The sequence below is a fragment of the Myotis nattereri genome (assembly GCF_964212035.1).
Source record: "Myotis nattereri genome assembly, chromosome: 17".
Classification (NCBI taxonomy): Eukaryota; Metazoa; Chordata; class Mammalia; order Chiroptera; family Vespertilionidae; genus Myotis; species Myotis nattereri.
The window spans coordinates 2,895,991-2,916,577 of NC_138092.1; the positions used below are offsets into that span (position 1 = coordinate 2,895,991).

Consider the following 20,587-nt stretch of genomic DNA (forward strand, 5'->3'; position numbering starts at 1 on the left):
CGCTGTGAGCGACTCCCCGCACGCAGCCCCCACGCGGACGGACCTGGGTGGCCAGCGGGCCTGGCGTTCGCATCGCCCACCCTGACAACCGCCTCAGCCCTCGGTGTCTCCCAAGGCTCCCGCCCTGCCCGCCACGCGCCCACGCCTGTCCATCCCAGCGGTGCCTTCCTGGAAAGCCGTCGCTCTGCCCGCCCGAGCTGCTAGTCCGTCTCCCGCCTGGCTTCACTGTCGCCTCCTCCGGAAAGTCGGCCCACATGCCATCCAGGGCTCGGTCCTCCCTCTCTGGCCTCCCTCCACATTCTGTTCGCAAGTCAATGGCGGGTGCTGATACCCTGAAGAGTAACTGTGTTTTGTCTCTGCATCAAGAAATCAAACATCGATCCCTTGTTGCACGTGCTGGACGCTGTGGACAAGAAGGCAAGACCGCCGTCATCAATCATGTGAGTATCATGGGGACAGTCATACAAAAGGCGTGATCACTCCGCTGCAAGGTAAGCACCCTGCTCTGGACGCGTACCCAGAGTCAGACAATAGAGAAGGACCGTCCCGGACACAACGGGGGCCACGGACGGGTTCAAGGCCAGGATGGGCTGTTTCGCTTTCTCGACGGGACCCACTTGAAGGCAAGGACTGTGTTCTATGACGCTGACCAAATGCTCCAGGAAACAGTAAAACTCAGATTCAGGTTCTGGAGGAAAACCCAGTGGCTCTCAGGTTCCCCGGGGAGGGCGGGCGGGGGGGGGGGGAGGGGACTGGGGGCATTACACACCCATCACAGCAGCTTAAGCACAGCCATGGCCACTGGGCTACCTGGGAGGGACCAGCCCAACCAGGAAGGCGAGTCTCCCTGTCTTAGAGACGCCGAGTGCACAGCCCGCCCTTCCTTCCTAAACCACTTTTTGGGGTTGTTTTGTTTAAAATCAGGAGGAAAAAATAAACTCCTCCATATTCACAAATTTAAATCTGAAATGATTTCCTCAAGCCTTGGGTTTCTAAAATAGGTCAATCCTTCAGGCATTTAGAGAAGACATCGACGTGTGAAGCTCCTGGCAGACACTGCGAGCAAATTGCCTGCGACTCTGATTCTTGCTTCTGGTAAAATGGGGATTAAAAAAAACAAACTACAGAACCTTCATCTTTTTGTCAGAAATAAAAAGGTGTCCCTAGGCTTTTCAATTCACATTTAAAAATGCATTTTCATAAATAACCCTTTCACAATCTGTACTCTGTTTTAATTTGTCACCATGGAAAACAAGGTAACTGAAGCAGTTTAGAGATTAGTTAACTGTCAGAAAACGAAGCCAGCAGTCACTGCACGGGGAGGTTCTGCCGTCGCTACAACCTCCTCAGCGCTAAATCCAAACTAGTCAGGTAATTAAAACTTCAGGGGAGCTCCCCAAAGAATGGGGAGTATCACTTCACAGAATCTTTCCACAGAATCTAGGTTAAAGAACTGCATGTGCCCGGCTGGCGTGGCTCAGTGGCTGAGCGCCAACCTGTGAACCAAGAGGTCACAGTTCGATTCCCGGTCAGGGCACAGGCCCCGTTTGAGGGTTTGAGCCCCAGTGTGGGGCGTGCAGGAGGCAACCAATCAATGATTCTCTCTCATGATTGATGTCTCTCTCTCCCTTCCTCTCTGAAATCTATATATATATATAGAACTGCATGTACATTTCAAATATATATACACACTTTAACACTCAATTTTCACTCCTTAACTGATTTGAAATAACGGGTGAAGCCAGACTAAGTTTGGAACAAAGAAAATTTATCCAATGGGCCACAGAACTTTTTTTTTATGGGGATACATAAAAGATAAAGTTATGGTACAAAACGGGCAACAGTTGACGAATTGAGGGTGCAACCAAACAAGAGGATTCTCGATGTCTGCGATGCCACTGCTTCGCGTTATCAGCAGTGCCTGGACCAGGACGGTCATCAGTTTGAAGACAGGCGTTGATAAGAAAATTATTCACACCTGCGGGTTATTTTAAATTGTGATAATAGACTGTGTGTTAGTAACACTGACTTTGTAATCACGCAAGTGCACATACGCTGTCTATGTGGCTTTCCCTAGCGACCCCCCCTGAAACTCCCCGTCGTCGACATTTCAGGAGAGAGTGATCTTACGCCGGAGGAGGAGACGGTGGCCGCTGTCCTGCCATGTCACCGAGCCGGGGCCGCGTGTGGCAGCAGCAGCGCCTTCCTCAGGACAAGCCTCCTCTCTCGCAGCTTCGGGGCCACATGGAGCACAGGGGCAGGTCTCTGCTCCCGCTCCGAACGGCCCCTTCGATGCTTTAACCGGGACTCAGTTAACGGGTGGGCGTTGTCCTCCCAGCCACATCTGCATTAGTCCAGCCTGACAGCGCGGGAGGGAGACGAGGTGGAACCCACAGACCCCAGCCCCCCGGGAAGGACCCCACACCTGCCTCCCGGCGCGGTTACTATGGCAGGTTTGGTAAGAACAGGGGTGAACAGGAGCCCGGCCAACCGTAAGGCAGGCAAGTGAAGAGGCGGAGGCCACACCCTCCCAGGGCCCAGCGGGCGGTGAAGCTGCCGACAGGAGGTTAGCTGTGGAGCACAATCCACGGGGCTCCCCGTGCGCACTTGCTGCTGCTGAGTAGAAAGAGGAAAAAGCCACCCACCCACCCGTCCATCCTTCCAGGTGTCCCCTCAAGAAATAAATAAAAAACAGCAGCCCATTTTTTCCTCCTATCACATTTAAGTCATGTGCATGGGATAATGGAGCAGCTGATAATTGGGATTCTGTCAGTGTGTGTTCCTGAGAGTGATCAGTTCACAGCTGACAACTATCCAACAGAAAAAATAAATAAATAAATAAATAAAGAGCCATCCACGCCTGTCCTCCCACAGGTCCCAGTCCAGGGAGTGGGGAGACCTGGAATGACCATGGGAATGCTGGCGGTCAGCTACTCTGAGCTTCAAAGTCGCAGGAAGGCGTCGGTGCAGAGACGGCAGCGTGAGCAGAGGTCTGGAAGCTGCTGGCAAACAGTGGTTCGCATTTCCTTATAATCCTTCGTCTTCGATGTCAGTTGTCACTTCTCCACTCTCATTTCTGGTTTTAGTTATTTGAGTCCCCTCTCTGTTTTCTTGATGAGTCTGTTTAAAGGTGTGTCAATCTTGTTTATTTTTTCAAAGAACCAGCTTTTGGTTTCAGTGGGTTTTTTTTTTTTTTGGTAAGTTTTTTAAGACTCTATTTTGCTTTTTTCTGCTCTGGACTTTATTATTTTCTTCCTTCTACTCACTTCAGGCTTTGTTGGTTGTTCTTTTTCAGGTGTCCAAGTTAGATTATTTGAGATTCTTCCTGTCTCTTGAGGTAGGCCTCTATTGCTATGAGTTTCCCTCTCAGGACGGATCTCCTGTGTCCCACAGAGTTTGGGCTGGTTCCGTCTGATTATCACGGTATGATTGGATTCATTGTCACTCCGTTCACTGTTTATAACATGTTATTTAGCGCCCATGTCTTCGTGTGTGTTCTCAGTTTCCTTCTTGTGACTGATTTAAAATTTCAGAGCATATGGCCAGAGAAGATGTTTGATATGATTCCAACCTTCTTACATTTGCTGAGACCTGTTCTGTGTCCTAATGCGGTCTCTCCTAGAAAATGCTCCATGTGCACTTGAAAAGCACGTATATTCCGCTGCTTTGGGGTGAAACGCTCCGAAGGTATCAATTGCATCCATCTGATCTAGTGCGTCACTTAAGGCCACTGTTTCCTTGTTGATTTTCTGTTTGGAAGATCTTTCCATTGATGTCATGGGTGTTAAATTCCCCTCCTATGACTGTATCCCTGTCAATCTCTCCCTTTATGTCCTGTGTTCACTGAAGCATTATTTACAATAGCCAAGATTTGGAAGCAGCCCCAGTGCCCATCAGCAGACGAGTGGATAAAAAAATTGTGGTCCATTCACACAATGGAATACTACTCGGCTGTAAAAAAAATAAATAAATAAAAAAGAAGAAGAAGAAGAAAATTTACCCTTTGTGACAACAAGGATGGGCCTGGGGAGCATTATGTTAAGTGAAGTAAGCCAGTCAAAGAAAGACCAATACCACACAATTTCACTCCTACGTGAACTATAATGAACAAAACAGACCGAGAAACAAGGCAGAAACAGACTCACGGAGAGAGGAGAGGCTGGCAGCGGGGAGCGGGGTTGCAGGGCTGGGTGAGAAGGTGAGGGGCTTAAGGAAAAGTGCTCACGGACACGGACAGCAGAACGGCTATTACCAGAGGGAAAGGAGGTGAGAGGAGGTAGAAGGGCAAAGGGGGCACAAACAGTGATGGGAGGAGGCAGGACTTGGGTGGTGAACACAAAACACAATGTACAGATGACGTATCACAGAACTGTACGCCTGAACCCTATATAATTGCATTAACCAACGCCACCCCAACAAATTCAATTAAAAGAAAATAAAGAGCAAAACATGAATACCAACTGGGTCCCGCATTTCAGCCCTGTCACTGCCTCCCTCTCTTTGACGACAGTCACTCGTCCTTTAATACTGCCGATTACTGATGTGAAACGTCTGCCCACTACTAATGCTCTTCCTTTCCGGTAAACTGGGAGGTCCCAGCAAGGATCCGAGGGGTTTGTATTCTCGTAAAAGAGTTCCTCTCCCCACCCCCCAGCTGGTTTTCAGGGTTAGATTCTCCTCCTTGCATGTTCGGTAAGGCTATGGACCCGATCAAAGAATTACTGAATGGGGAACGAGAAGAACTGATGTGCCTGAATTTAGAAAACGGCGAATTTCTGTTTTCTTCCCTGGGAAGGATGTCGGCTAAGAATCCATATCGGGCCACAGAGCCTTAGAGGAAGCCCTTCAGTGTGGAGACGGCCTGGCACAGGCAGTGACTCTTGAATGACTGGATTACGAAGAGGGGCCCGAGGTGGACTGTGAGAGGGTGTTACGTGAACATCCTACAGAAGCGGGCGACATGGCCTTGAGCCTCGTCTTGAACTCCAGACCCACCACCCAGAGTCACCGTCAGCCGCTTGGACTCAGCTAGGGGGTGGGCCAGGCTCTTTCTCCTCCCGCTTCTGTGGCTCCAGCACCAAGTATTCAATATGCACGGCTAACACACCAGGGGGACAGCCAGGAAGGGACGCGAGGTGAGAGGGTCCCTGGCTGGGGTAGGTGCGTCAGGTCAACCCCATCGTCAGAGCTGCTGTGATGCTGTCACTTACGTAATCGCCGTAGGTCTCCTGCGTTGGGGGTGGCGGTGGAGGTCTGTACCCGGTTGGGGGGACTCCTCTTGCTCTGGGGGTGAGAAGGCCTCGTCCCCGACTCACAAGCCCTCGGGTGGAAAGGACTCCCCTGGATGCCGACGCCCCTCGTGGGGCCACAACGCCAACGGGCCTGGCGGTGACGCCTCCCCTGCCCCTGCAAGCAAGAGGGACAGGTTAGCAGTGTCTGCCATGTTCTCTGACGTCCCACCAACACCTCAGAGGAACCCACGGTCCCGTAAAAGTAAGGAGGAGCCGATATGCGAAGGAGCGAGCAAAGCAAGAGAAGCAGCGGGCGTCCCCCAGAAAGAAGCCTGCCGGGCAGCCGGCCCCGCGCCGGGAAACCTGGAAGTCCGAGACGCCCCCGATTTCGCTGAGACCCTAAACCTGCCCTATTTAATCAATAAATCAAGTATTTTTTAAAGACACACACAACAGCACTTACTGAGGCAACAAAAGAAGTGAAATGAAATGCTTTGGCACACAGCTAAGAAAATGTGTACAGAAACCATGTTAAAAAAAAAAATACAAGACTCTGAGGAGGGAAATGAAAGAGAAACAGTCCAAGCTCATAGTGCTCAGTTGCCAATTCTTCCCGACTTGATGCATGGACTCAGTGCAATCCCCATCCAAATCCCAGCAAGCTATTTTGTAGCTGGACCAACAGATTCTTAAGTATACAAGGAAAGATAAAAACAAACAAACAGAAGAGACAATACAGTGCTCAAGAAGAAAAACGTTGGAGGACTCATAATGCCTGATTGCAAGACTCACTTAAAAGCTACAGTAATCCAGAGGCTGAGGACTGAAGACAGGACTAGACACACAGATCGATGGGCGAAAGCAGAGCCCAGAAATGGATCCACAGAAAGAGTCCAGGGATCACTGACAAAGGAGCAAAGACAGATGAACAATTTTTACCAATGCCAATCACTCTGGACTGCACTGGAAGACACTGTAATTTCTAGCGTGCCTCGCTCATCCTTTTTCCTCTGGTACGCGTCTAGAAGTCTTCAATGTGATCCGAATAAAAACGCAGTTTCCACTTGCAGTGCATCTAACCCACTGGTGGTATTTCAGTTGACCTATGTGTATTCCAGCCAAGGAAGGCACCTGCTTCCTTATCCAATACCCCTCCATGGCCATCCAAGGTACTTACTATAAGGGCCACGAAACAGTCACTATGTCTTTGGAATATATAAACGCATGTCTTTCATCAAGTTGAAAGAGATGCATTTATATATTTGAGAAGTTCACAATTCCTCCCCATCATCATGGACCTTGTTAGATCGTGGGCTATGGGGTGTACGGAGTCACACCGAGGTGCCTGCTACAGAATTTCAGACAGGTCGTGTGAGAGGTGTAGCTCCAGACACTTATCTTTAAAAGATGCTTTGAAGATTCATTTTCAAGGGAACGTCGATGGGAATGGAGTCTAGCAGCAGCAAGAGTATGGCTCTAAATGACACCTTGGGGAGAGGATGGCGTGATGCGGAGTGACACGCTAACACACAAGCCCTGTCATATGGCAACGTACTTACTGAACGCTAAAACGAGGCTCAGGGCAGAGCTGCGCTGCGGGGCTGGGGACAGAAAAAGGCCTGTTGGCTGAGATTCACAATGATAATCTGTGGGCATTTTTTTTTTTACTTGAAAAGTTTGTTCAAATTGATAGAATCAGGGTGCAGCGCTGTTCTCAACGAGGACATGGAAGAGCAGAAAGGTAACACAATTGAGTAGAAGGCTTCTCAAGCAGATGGATGGACGCCTGTGGTTGTAATGGTTCCTTCTGTTTATAGTTTTCTCAGCAGAGCGACCAGGGTTTCTGGCTTTGAACCTCAAATATAAAAATAACCCAGAGAGGTCTTAGTAGGGAACAGCTATTTTGGAGGGGACAGGGCTTTAAACGGCCGACGACAATAAGTACGGATTAATCAGAAATGACTTATTTAGCTTGTCAACTAGTAGCAGGTTCTAAGATGCGATGAAAAGGCACATGCTTTGGGTTCCAACGTGCCCAGATCTCCTCTGTCACGTCACTGCTTCGCCTTGGTTTTCCAGTCTGTAAAGTGGGTTTCACAACATGAGCTCTCGCAGGACGGATGCGCGGTTCACCCACAGGACACATAAAGTGCCTAGAGCAGGCGCCGGTGAGCGGTGATGACCAGGCAGGCTCCTCTGTCCTGAGGCCTCCGTCTGCTGCTTCCTGGAGGAGGAGGAGGGAGCTGCAGGAAGGTACCACTCCACCCAGGCCTCACGTCACAGACGGAGCAACAGCGCACTGATACACACTGTGTACATTTAGCCACAGAAAGAGCCTGGCAGAGTGAGAGTGAACCTACTGCACTGTTTGGCTTTTATTCCTAAATTCTATGAGCAGCAGGAAAATAGGGTAAAGCCATCGATTTGGCGGCAGAAGCTGGGACGCGCAGGCAGCGTCAGCTTGTTAACCAGCGACCATGGGAAACGCAGGTGCGGCCTGGGCGGCAGGAAGGGAGGCCCCCAGGGGATCTTCGGGATCCGGCCTCAGGGCCTGCGCCTGAAATCTGTGTCCCAGTGAGATCCACGTGTCCAGGGATCCATGTGAGGCCCGCGCCTGGTGCAGGAATGGCCTGCGGGGTCATTCACTTCCCCTGCGGAACCCCTCATGCATTTGACAGCTTCTCCTCCTCCCTGGGAGTGCGCTTCCGAGAGGACAGCCTCATCATTCCGTGGCTCCCTTCCTGCCGGAGGCTGGCGGGAAGGAGGGCTAGACACGGAAAAGGCGGGCGCAGCCGTAGCTCCCGCCCCTCAGCGGGCAACACTGTCAGGGCTGATGGAGACCGAGCCTTCCCACAGGTGCCCTGGCCCTCGCCGGTGGGGCTCAGGGAATGAGCGTCGGCCTGTAGACTGAAGGGTCCCGGGTTCGATTCCGGTCCAGGGCACATGCCGGGTTGCAGGCTCGACCCCCAGTGTGGGCCGTGCAGGAGGCAGCCAGTGATTCTCATCACTGATGCTTCTATCTCTCCCTCTCCCTTCCTCTCACAAATCAATAAAAATATATTAAAAGAGAGAGAGAGAGAGAGAGAAAGACCCAAGGCAATTTGCTCTGTCTCCAACAAGTTACACAGGGTGAAAAGCGACACTGTGGGCAACAGAAGACAGCGTGTGAGGAAGCCAAGCTCCTCGACAGCCCGGGAAGCGGTCCGCCCTCTTCCCTCCGGCGCAGTGCCTGCCCCAAACAGAGAGCTGGCTCCTCACTCTGAGGCCTGTCGCTGTCTTCTAATGCGGGTGGTCTGCACCTTTTCCCTTTTCTTCATTCAAAAACAAAAGTAGGAAAAATCTTTATCGCTTCCGATGAGGACTCCCGGCACATGTCTTCTCCCTCTCAACAGCGACACTGATGATAAGGGAGCTGAGGGAGGCGTGGGGTGCGTTTAAGGTCCGGTAGCGAGGGACTGACCCAGCATCGGCGTGAAAAATTCCACTGTGAGTGTGGGGTCCTTTCGAGTGATCGGAAAAGGAATCAGTCCCGTTTGGATTGGGATGGAACATTTAAAAAAGGAATCTAGTTTCATCTTAAAGATCTTTAAGACGGTGAATTCCAACTGGAAGGTGATACGACCAGGTCCGGAAGGATGGGAGACGCGACGACAGGACACACTGACCGCGGGAGAGCGGCCTGACCATGAGGAATGGACACATAAGGGCGGCTGCACCCACCGTACTCTGACGACGGAAAGAGCCAGCAGCAAGGAACTGCCTACCTGCCTGTCGTCGGGGTCGGGACGCCTCTGGTGCGCGAGGCGGACTTCCCTCGGGCCGCGGGGGCGTCCGCGCTTTCCGAGCCGCCGTTCAGGTATGTCAGCTCCTGCAGCTGCGCCTGGCGGATCTCGTCGTTGTAGTCCTGGGGAGACAGGCAGCGTCACCGCCACGAAGGCACCGGGATGGTCAGAACATGGAGCAAACGGGCTTTAAAAGATGTGTTTATTGGTTTCAGAGAGGAGGGGAGAGGGAGAGAGAGAGAGGAACATCCATGATGAGAGAGAATCATGGACCGGCTGCCTCCTGCACGCCCCACACTGGGGATCGAGCCTGCAACCCAGGCTGTGCCCTGACCGGGAATTGAATTGCGTGACCTCCTGTTCATAGGTGGAAGCTCAACCACTGAGCCACACTGGCCAGGCAGCACACAATTTTTTTTTAACAGAGGAAAGGGTTAGGAAAATAGTTGACCTCATAAAACAAGCTTTGAGTTTGTTAAAATGAAAATGTATCAGTAAGTTTTAAAAAGTGAAAAAACACAGTATTGTTCCCCAAGGTGAAATGTCCTACCATCAGCCATAACTCTGCCCCCTCAGGCATGAATTCCAGGCGAAACGTTTATAATGAAGTTAAAATCGCACGTGACAGATACATGGGCAAGGCCACTCACAACTGAATTCCACCGGCCGCCGCTGAGCACCCGTGAGGCGCCGAGCAGCAGACGCAGGCGGGGCCGGCCCGGCCCTGCACGCTCTTCCGTACACTTCCATGTGGATGTTGCACACGGAGCAAAAATGCAACGTCTCCAAAACTCAGCACATCACCTGGTACCGGAAAACCTGCCCCTCCGCGTCTTATATTCCTGTCCCCACGGCCACCTGGGGACTCTGGGAGTCACCCCTGACTCCTCCCCTTTCCTAACTCCCCGGCTCCATCAACCACCGGCAACAACCAAGTGTAACCAGCAGAGGAAAGTGTGACTTCGTTCACAATGAAAGGGACGTGCAGATGTGCGTGGCCGGACAGGAGCGGCACCCCACTCAGCTGGAGGAGGGAGAGGGTTTCTGCAGGCATCACCCAAGGGTGAGTGTGAACTAGCTGCCGGAGAGGGGGCACCACCGTGTTCCCGACAGGGGGTGGGGGAGCGTGTTTTAAGGCCAACGGACAGGCGTGCTGAGCTCACTGCGAGCGGCAGGGGAGCTGAGAGCAGGGCCCGGGGCAGTGTGCACACAGACGCTTTCTCTAACGCGTCTGCGGCCCTGGGACCCCAGGAGACTCGCTGGGACGCAGCAGTAGCGCGACCTCTCACAACCCACCTATAAATATGTTTCCTGCCAGGTGACAAAGCGTGTGAGGATCAGTAAGTTATTTGTAAAGCACACTCGAAATAAAACGTGCCGCACGAATGCTGAACGCTTGCCCGCTGCAAGTGTGAGGCGGCGGGACACAAAACCGTCTGGGTTAAAAATAGATCCTGGGAAGAAGCGGATGGGGCCCTGTTCCCACACACGGAGGGCACGGGGGCCTGTGTCCGCGAGCCATGCACTCCCCGGGCGATTCCAGGGTCACAGAAGGGCGAGGACTCGAGTCCCCCCAACTGGGACCAGGGACTGTGCCCCTCGACTTCCTCACTCGCGTGACCTCGGCAGCGTGGTGTAATCTCTGAAGATCTGCGGTCTCACAAGGAAAGGAGGGATGATGATCAGTCATTCGTGGGGACAGGGCGAGGTCTCCTTGCCATGACACAGGCGAGGCTCCGGGGTAGACAATGGGCCGTGCAAGCACCAATGGCTGCTAAGTCACCAAGGACCTGAGTATGGGAATGCCCGGCCGGCATGGCTCAGTGGTTGAGCATCGACCTATGAACTGGGAGGTCCCGGTTCGACTCCCGGTCAGGGCACGTGCTGGACTGCCTCCTGGATCCCCAGTGTGGGGTGTGCAGGAGGCAGCCCATCTGATCGATGACTCTCTCTCATCACGGAAGTTTCCCTCTCTCCCTCTCCCTTCCTCTCCAAAATCAATAAAAATATATATTTAAACAAAACCGGTGAAGGAAGAACTGGAGCTGCACTGACGGGAATGAGGAACTTCTTGATCTCCTCCAGGGCGTGGCCCATGCGGGCGTAGGCCTCGGCGGGCGGGGCGAACACCTCGATGAGGACGTGCAGGTCATCGTGCAGGTGGAAGTACTTGGCCTCCCCGCTTTTCCTCAGCTCTTCCTCCTGCGGAAACACAACACTGGTGGGAGGATGTGTCGTCGGGAGGAGAGAGGGAGAGAGGAAATCTACCCAGAGCTCTTCGCACGTGGCTGTCCCAGAGGATCCGCCCAGAGCCAACGCCACCTAAGGAAGAGAGTTCAAGTGTAAACGGGTCCTGCCATTCTGACCCCAGGCTTTTAGAAAAACGCCCAGGCCTCCAGCTGGCACTCAGTCTCAGCTCCTGTCTGGGGCCTGGGAGCCCCGCCCCTGCCCTCTGCCCACCCCCCCGCCCCCCACCCCCCCCACCCCCACCCCCCCCCCCCCCCCCCGCCGCCCGCTGCTCTCCCTGCCTCCTTAGGCCCCTCCAGGCTCCGCACAGACCTGCTGCGGCCCAGTTCGCTCCTGCACTGGTCAGGCTGTGGGCCCGCGGTGCCTCGATAAAGTCCGGACCAACCTCCAAAATGCCTACGCGCCCTTCCTGTCCCTCGGCCCTTGCCTAAGCCCTCGCTGCAGCGATTGCATGGAGCGCAAACCCCACGGTCCCTCTTGATGCTGCAACCTTCTTACTCAGAAAAGGGCTCGGCACAGAGCAGATGCTCAACAGATACTCACTGAGTGAGTGACTAGTTATCTATTCATGTCTATGGCCATTGGCTGATGCAGGCGCCATTCAAAAAGCGTTTCCACATGCCAGGCACTATACCCTCCGAGGACACAACGGTGAACAAGACAAATGGCGGGCTTTGTTAGATGATTGTACGTGATCGTGATACACATCTTCTAATTTATTGGTGGTTGTTTACACAATGAAATTTAGGGGGAAATTAGGAGGAAAAACCAGATAATTAAGGGACCAGTGATTTTGCTACATCATCTTTATCTTTTTTTCTTAAGATTTTTTTATTGATTTTAGAGAAGGAGGAAGGGAGACGGAGAGAGAGAGAGAAACATCGATGTGAGAGTAACACATCACTGGCTGCCTCCTGCATGACCCCCTACCGGGGATCAAGCCCCACAACCTGGGCCGGGAATCACACAGGCGACCTCTCCTGCCACCAGGACAGATGAGTCGGGGAAACAAAGCATCAATCAGGACAGGAAGGTTAGTGAGTGAGTCCTTACGCTGACCCGGCCGTGAAGGAGAATTATTTCACACACCTACTGAGAATTCACCTAGACAGGCCGGGGCCTGGGGGCTCTCGACTGTTACACGGCGTCCCATGGGCGTCTGATGCACCGCCATGCTGTCATCAAGTAAGAGAATGACCCTCCCTGAGCAAGCAGGCCGTACACTCGGATGCTCCGAGCCGCAGTTTCCTTACATTTAAAAACAAAACTTCATCTCCCATCATGTGTCCAAGGACGACATGGAGGAACGCCTGGTGTCTGAGCCGCAGTAACTGCTCAGTAAACTGACGGTGGCTATTTTCATATGAAAGCTGTTATTTACACGGACTCGCGGGTGAGGCGGCTGGACTTTTTCTAAGTGACTTTCTTGTCTGACACAACCATTGTCCAACCCTTCACGGTAAGTGATCACTAAACACAGATCCGGTTCTTAGTAACATCAGCCTTTAAGCGATGACAGAGCGACACAGTGACGGGGAGAACATACGTGGCAGCACAGGCGCAATGTGAACATTTTCTTCAGAACTTGTGTATTTCAGAAAGTGACTAGTGAAAATCACAGTAATTGTGGCTCACTAAAAAAGGAAGCACGCCGCCTGTCAGAATGGCTACCACCCATAAATCAACAACAACAAGCGCGGGTGAGGATGTGGAGAAAAGGAACTCCGTGCCCGCTGGTGGGATGCAGACTGGTATAGCTACTGTGGGAGGCTGTATGGAGTTTCCTCAAAAGCTAAGGATGGGACTGGCTTTTGACCCAACGATTCTGGGGATTTATCCAAAGAGACCCGAAACAATAATTCAAAAGAATATATGCGCCCCTATGTTCATTGCCATGTTACTTACAATATCCAAAATTTGGAAGTGCCCATCAGCAGATGAGTGGATAGAAGAGCTGTAGTACATTCACACAATGGAATGCTACTAGGCCATAAAAAAGGAGGAAATCTTACCTTTTGCAACAGCATGGATGGGCCTGGAGAGGGTTGTGCTAAGGGAAATAAGCCAGTCAGAGAAAGACAAGTACCACATGATCTCACTTACATGTGGAATCTGATGAACAAAATAAACTGACAAAATAGAAACAGACTCATGGACACAGAGAGCGGACACCCTGTGTCATAGGGGAGGGGTACAGGGCTGGTTGAAAAAGGTGGAGGGATAAACAAAACAAAAATGAAAAGACAAAAACACTCACAGACACAGACACCAGTGTGGTGATTACCCGAGGGAAAGGGGGCAGGAGGAAAGGGTCCAGGTAACTGTGATGGAAGGAGACTTGACTTGGGGGTGGTGAACACACAACACAACACGCAGATGACGGGTTGCAGAATGGGACCCCGGAAACCTAAACAATTTTATTGACCAACGTCACCCCAATAAATTCCATGGAAGAAATAAATCAATCTTGAAATTCTAAAAATAAAAAAGGAGGCAGTGAACATGAACGCATCCAAGTAGAATAACTATGTGCAAGCAATTGTTAAAACGTTTTAAATCACCATGGCCGGTTTGGCTCAGTGGATAGAGCATCGGCCTGTGGACTGAAAGGTCCCGGGTTTGATTCCGGTCACGGGCATGAACCCTGGTTGCGGGCACATCCCCAGTGGGAAGTGTGCAGGAGGCGGCTGATCTATGTTTCTCTCTCGTCGATGTTTCTAACTCTCTCTCTCTCCCTTCCTCTCTGTAAAAAAATCAATAAAATATATTTTTTTAAAAAAAAACACGTTTTAAATCAATAGTATTAACTTGACAAAATACATAGGGCACCAAAGGAAGGGCAAAAAAAGGCAAATAAAAATATCTGCTTTATCAAGTCAACGATACGGAACGCAGGCCACGGACGCGGCCCCGAGGAGCGTGTCCGAAGTGCACACAACGGTGGTGAGAGGGCAGACAACGCCTTGCTCTCCGTGACATTGCCAGTGTCCCTGTGCTTTTCTGCAGGGTGATGTACCGTGTCTAGGATCAAAACCATAGGCGCCCGGCCAGCGGGGCTCAGTGGCTGAGCCTCAACCTATGAACCAGGAGGTCACAGTTCGATTCCCTGTCAGGGCTCCTGCCCGGGTTGTAGGCTCGATCCCCAGTGTGGGGCGTGCAGGAGGCAGCCAATCAATGACTCTCTCTTATCAATGATGTGTCTATCTCCCCCTTCCTCTGAAATTAATAAAAATACATTTTAATAAAACATAAGTACTACAATATTAGAAGTGAATATAAAGGCCACAAATGCAAGTTTAAGACACTGACTTGGCTAGTGTAACTCAATTTTCCAAACAGCCTCGTGAACATCACCCTCTGTAACATTTTCCTATAACTCCATCTGAGATTCCAGTTAGCTTTTATATAATACTAGAGGCTCGGAGCATGGATTCGTGCACCGGTGGGGTCCCTCGGCATGGCCTGCGGGGATCGGGCTGAAATCGGCAGTCCAATGCCACCTGCTGCTCCTGCCTGCTGCTCCTGCTCATCTCGGTCCCCGCTGCGCCTGCCGCCGCTCACAGGCTCACTGCCGCTCTGCTGTGGTCTCCAGGCTGTGGCAGCAGCCGTGAGCCCTGCGTCTGGTGCCCTTCGGTCAGCTGAGAGGTGCTCCCACTGTGGGAGCGCACTGACCACCAGGGGGCAGCTCCTGCATTGAGCGTCTGTCCCCTGGTGGTCAGTGCACGTCTTAGTGACCAGTCGTTCGGTTGTTCAGTCATTCGGTGGTTCCATCGCTTAGGCTTTTATATACATAGACGAATGAATACAATGGATGATCTAAAGGTGCATTACATAATGGCTAAGAACGCAGCCACGTGTCTATAATGAGTCTTACCTTTGCCTTGTCTCTCATGGAGCCTTTGCCAAGAATGGACATTTTGGTCAAGGTCTCTTCTTGTAAACGCTTCAGAGAATTGCCACGTGGACCCAGAAGTTTCCCCACAAAGTTGAACTAGGAAAAACACAGAAACCAAACTTGTCACATCCGTATCTGAAGGTAAATTGTCACTCCCGAATACTAGGAAATACGGTGGCATGCTCCACATCATTGGTGAACGACAAACAGGTCAGTTCCCGCTACAGGAATCATGCTGGTTCCACACACCACAGGTAACAGGGCCAACCACGGTAAAATAAATCCACAATTGATATGTTTCTCCATACCAGTCATGCCCGTGATGGCTGTATTTCACAACCTGTAAATGCAGTTAATTTCCTTGACAACAGACACACACATTCAACACCCACCATGGACAGCGCCAGGGTTAGGACACAGGTGAGGGAAAATGCCGCTCGCTGCATGTCCTGCAATGTCCCTCGACTGGTCACAGCGTCTGGGTTCTGCGACCTGGTCAGCACTCGGCCTTGGCCAGTCAACCAATGGAGGCCGACTTCAACATCCGGTGGCTGACAAAAGCTTCGCCATAAAGCCCCCGATCTCTTCGACAACTAGCTACGGGGATGTGGACCACTCATGCAGGCTGGACGCTTAGGGCTGTTTATTTAACAAGCAGAGAAGTGAGTTACTGAAGGACCTGGACTCTGAGGCGAGGCTACCCGGGTTTTAAAACCCGGCTTTGCCATTTGGCAGCTGAGGAACCCTGGGCCAGTTACCCAACCTCTGCACACTGGGCTTCCTCAGGTGTTCAACGGGACTGTCCTGGGGACTCAGCTGGTCCATATAAATAGACTGGAGGCCCGATACACAAAATTCATGCAAGGGGCTCGGCCCCCCGCAGCCACAGCCGCTGCCTCTGCCTCGGCTCCCCACTGCCGCGGCTTTGTCCAGAAGGTTCTCCGGAAGGTTGTCTGGAAGGTCGTTCGGTCTAATTAGCATATTATGCTTTTATTATTATAGATTATTTAGAATGCTTGGCGCAAAATAGACAATAAGTATGTCTTGAGTGAAAGAATTATCGTTTGATATGTCACACAATGTTTGAAGCCTCGCTATAATGATGGTAAACCATGAATACTTCTCACTCCCGAACAGAAAGGCAGCCTGTTTACTACCCAGAGAGCACCTGTCCTCTCAGGCACGCTCGTTGGTAACAAACTCATGCCTTCCCTGCTCTGAGGTCGGCCACCGTACCGCTGCTGTTTTTAAGAGAAAATTGTTCCTCCATTTGCCTTGCTATGATAATTGAAGTCATTTTCCTGAAATACCCACTTTAAGGAAAATCAAAGTACTTTTTCCTTGCCCACTTTTCATTTTATTGGTCTTCAACAAGACCCAAGTATCTATTTTTAACCTTTGCTTGCAACTTTTTATTTTTTAAATTTACGTAAATTACGGTCTTAAAGTATATCAGTGACACAGAGTTGAAAATATCAGACAAACTACAAGGTTGGGGGGACCAGTCTCTCGACCCGCCCAACCCTACCCGCTCCTCGTGCCCAGTTTTCTCTGCTTTTATTTTTGGAGTTTGTATTATTTGGATTCCGGAGCCCTGGGTTGGATTTCTAAGTTTCCTCTTTCTTTCCCCTCCTTCATCTTCTCACTCTTTAGTTTTCGGAAGATTGAATTACACTAAGCTGCCACATCTATTGATTCTTTCATCTCCACAATCAGAGGTTACACTACTGACAGCATTTTCGTACTGTGTTCTCTTTCTGTTCGTTTAAAAACGTTTATGGAGGTTCCTGTCTTTCTGAGAATCTGAATAGCCATGGCCCTCACCCGTCCGAGTGTGTGACCTGGCCTTGTTCTCAGCACGGACAGCCCTCGGCCGAGCGGCCCTCCTCTGCCCCGTCCTCAGCACACAGCCCGTGGCTCTGAAATGCTGCCCGAAGCTTCCTCTCATGGCGCCTGACAATCTGCTGAGCCTGGCGGTCCCGGTTTCCATCAGAACCTACTCCAGCGCAGCCGGCGTGGCTCGGTGGTTGAGCATCGACCTATGAACCCGGAGGTCGTGGTTTGATTCCTGGTCAGGACACATTCCGGGGTTATGGGCTCGATCCCCAGTGTGGGGTGTGCAGGAGGCAGCTGATCAATGATTCTCTCATCACTGATGTTTCTATCTCTCCCTCTTCCTCTCTCTGAAATCAGTAATAATAATAATGCTTTAAAAAGCCTACTCCAATTTTGGTATCAACACTTCTTATCTCCCGGGCCAGGCATCGACTTGAAGAGGAATGAATAAAAATCGCCCACCAGCCTGGCTGGTGTGGCTCAATGGTTGCGCACTGACCTATGAACCAGGTGGTCACGGTGCGACTCCCGGTCTCCTAAGAGGAGGTATCACCTTGGTGGCCAGGATTCCAAGAACCTGGCACAGGTTAGCACAGATACCCCTTGACTTATGTATGGAGTAGCGCCCCCATTTTCAGGTGGCACCTCGCTCTGGCTCTCAGTGGCATCTCTCCGGGTCTCCTCTGGGGCGGCCTCTTCGGGAAGCCTCGCACCTCGTGCTGGGTTAAGACGGGCAGACGCCGGGCCACCAGCAGGAAGAGCCTCCTGAAACCTCACTTCTTCTCAGATAACCTCCCCCCCAAGTCTTCTGTTCCACCCGATAAGCCCCTTCACAGGAACTGCGTCTCCAGCCCCGAGTCTCCCCGAGGTCTCCCGACACTGGTGAGCGGGTCTGGTGGCTGCTCTCACCCCACCAGCTCAGGGCTCTGGCGCTGTCTCCCTTGGCATCACCATTGTTACCCACCTACTTCGCAGCCGCCAGCCTTTGCCTATTGATGTTGTCTCACTCGCACCTTCTCTTCACGGATTTGTGCCTTTTTAATCCATTTAGAGCCATGTGAGCGGGTTTCGAGGATGGTGTAAAGTTACATTGAGGCGGTCAAACAGCCATATTCACACTTCTTTAACAGTCACATATCCCCAATTAAGAGCTGGGAGTCCTTGGAAGTCATCCGGCCCAAGCATCTCATTTCACTCTGAGGAGACGGAAGTCCACGGAGTGCTATGATTTGTCAAGGTCACTTGATGAAGCATAAAAACACAGGGATCCATATACGGAGAAGCCCTGGCTATGGTTCTATGTGCCTGTAGGAGTTTCTCTCTCCATCTAGCCTCTGTGAGCATTTTTTTCACAGAAAGTACATGAAGGAGCGCTCTGACAATCAGAAGGCCTGCTATTCCCGTCTTTGCTCAACCACGGATTGTGTTTTAGCTCCATCTCCTCATCAGGCTAACCCTCGAGAGGCTCTCTCTCCTCCTCCACCACACAGGGCTCACCTACTGCGAGTGCCCGTCGTGTGAATTAAACACAAAAGTGAATGAAAATCGCCCACCTGGCCGGCGCGTGTGGCTCAGTGGCTGAGTGTCAGCCTATGAACCAGGAGGTCACAGTTTGATTCCCAGTCAGGGCACAGGCCCAGGCTGTGGGCTCGATCCCCAGGGTAGGGTGTGCAGGAGGCAGCCAATCAATGATTCTTTCTCATCATTGATGTTTCTGTCTCTCTCTCCCTCTCTGAAATCAACAAAAATATATTAAAAACAAACAAACAAACAATGATCAAGTGCGGAGCACTGGGACAGCGCGATTTCACCTGAGCTCTGGGCCCTGCGTGACAGTGATGTTGACGAAGTCCTCAGACCTGGCAATGGCTTCCTCCGAAGAACTACTCTTCTCAGGTGAGACCCGTGATGACCCCGTTTACCCACAAGGCCAGGCACAGGCCTCCAATTCCCCTGCTCTGCTCCCTAGAAGCCGGGCGGGCCCGGCGGTTCCCACAGGCCGTCAGAAAGTGCTCCCTCACCTGCCTTGATCACACACCAGCCAAGGTTCCTCTTCAGACAGGGCTGCTGTTTTATGTGGTAACTGGATTTGCAATCAGACAGTAAGAACTTACATTTTTAAAAGATTTTATAAAACTGATCTTCAGAGAGAGAGAAGAAGGGAGAAGGAGAGAGAGAGAGAGAAAGAAACATCCACATGAGAGTGAAACATTGATCAGCTGCCTCCTGCATGTCCCCTACCGGGGACTGAGCCTGCAACCCAGACATGTGCCCTGAGAGGGAATCCAACTGGCAACCTTTCGGTGCATGGGACGACACCCAACCAACCGACCCAAGTTGAATACATTTTAACTTTCATTTTTATTAATGACTAGAGGCCTGGTACGTGCACCGGTGAGTTCCCTCGGCCTGGCCTGCGGGGATCAGGCTGAAACCAGCTCTCCGACATCCCCCGAGGGGTCCTGGATTTCAAGAGGGTGCAGGCCAGGCCAAGGGACCCCACTGGTGCACGATCGGGGCTGGGAAGGGACCGTGGGAGGGCTCCAGGGCGTTTCTGGCCGGTCTGGCCCAGTCCTGATCGGCTGGACCCCAGCAGCAAGCTAACCTACTGGCCAAAGCATCTGCCCCCTGTGGTCATAGCGACTGGTCGAATGGTCAAACGAACGGTCAGACACTTAGTGTATCAGGCTTTTACTCTGTAGGATGTCACTGTGCATAGATGTGTACAGGTGAAAGTGTTACCATGCCCACAACCACTGACTTTTCCTCAGGTGGTAATTATTCTGTTACAAATATATATTACATTGTAGATGTTACAGTTGCAAATGGAAAGTTTTTCCAATGGTTATGAAGACGGTGAATCAGCATACAGTAAGACAGCGGGGTTTCACTGCGTACTGTGTGCCATCCAATAATTAGGTCCTTTGTTGGGGAGGCCTGGTGTCCTGAACCCACCGTAATTGATCTAAGCCGTATGTGTGACCTGGCCCTGCTCCTGGGGGAACAATTAGTTACGCTACAATTTCATAAACAATGAAACCTCCGGAACATGTCGCCGTCTCCATTCAATGTATCCCCTAATTGGCTGCTCCCCGAAAGGCTGATTAGTCTGACGGAGGGCTGCCTGGCTGACCTCTAACTCAGCCTGGAACTGAACTCGTAGCCTATGCCACCACATGCCAAGCACGGGGTTCTGCCAGGGCGCCCCAGCCCAGCACAGGGCACGGCCGCCCATGCAGTGACTCGGGCCAGGGGACCCACAATTGCTCTTGGGGGCCACGGCCAGAACTTCTGGAGTCACTGCCCCAGCACCTGGCAGAGCGGGCACTTACTAAACATTCAATGAGTTCATTATAGGTTGACAGTCTGGATGTGGGTCCCTACTAACCCTCTGTCTGTCTGATTTTAATGCTGAAAGACTCGGATTCTGTAGTTGCACCCGAATGAAGGTTAGTTAGAAAAAGATTGTGGAGCAAAACCACTAGTCCCTTAATTATGTTTTTTTTCCTCCTAATTTCCCTTGATTTCTGTGCAGCCAGCAGAGACACCCGGGGCGGGCAGCTCTGGGCAGGCCCACTGCAGCGTCTGAAATACAC

General features: G+C 51.6%; 1 protein-coding gene across 5 annotated transcripts in view; it reads right to left on the reverse strand.

Moving 5' to 3' along the window:
* KHDRBS3 (KH RNA binding domain containing, signal transduction associated 3) overlaps nucleotides 1–20,587 on the reverse strand; it is an 88,722-nt gene that overhangs the window by 22,673 nt on the left and 45,462 nt on the right. For all 5 annotated transcript variants that reach the window (XR_013997080.1, XR_013997081.1, XR_013997082.1 and 2 more), the window contains exons 3-6: nucleotides 15,135–15,251; nucleotides 11,069–11,215; nucleotides 8,996–9,135; nucleotides 5,211–5,406 (exon numbers count right to left, since the gene is read on the reverse strand). Coding sequence is in view for 2 of the 5 variants with exons in the window: in XM_081111371.1 (XP_080967497.1) it covers nucleotides 5,211–5,406; nucleotides 8,996–9,135; nucleotides 11,069–11,215; nucleotides 15,135–15,251 (600 nt within the window). In the remaining 3 variants the exon portion in view is untranslated. The remainder of the gene's footprint in view (nucleotides 1–5,210; nucleotides 5,407–8,995; nucleotides 9,136–11,068; nucleotides 11,216–15,134; nucleotides 15,252–20,587) is intronic.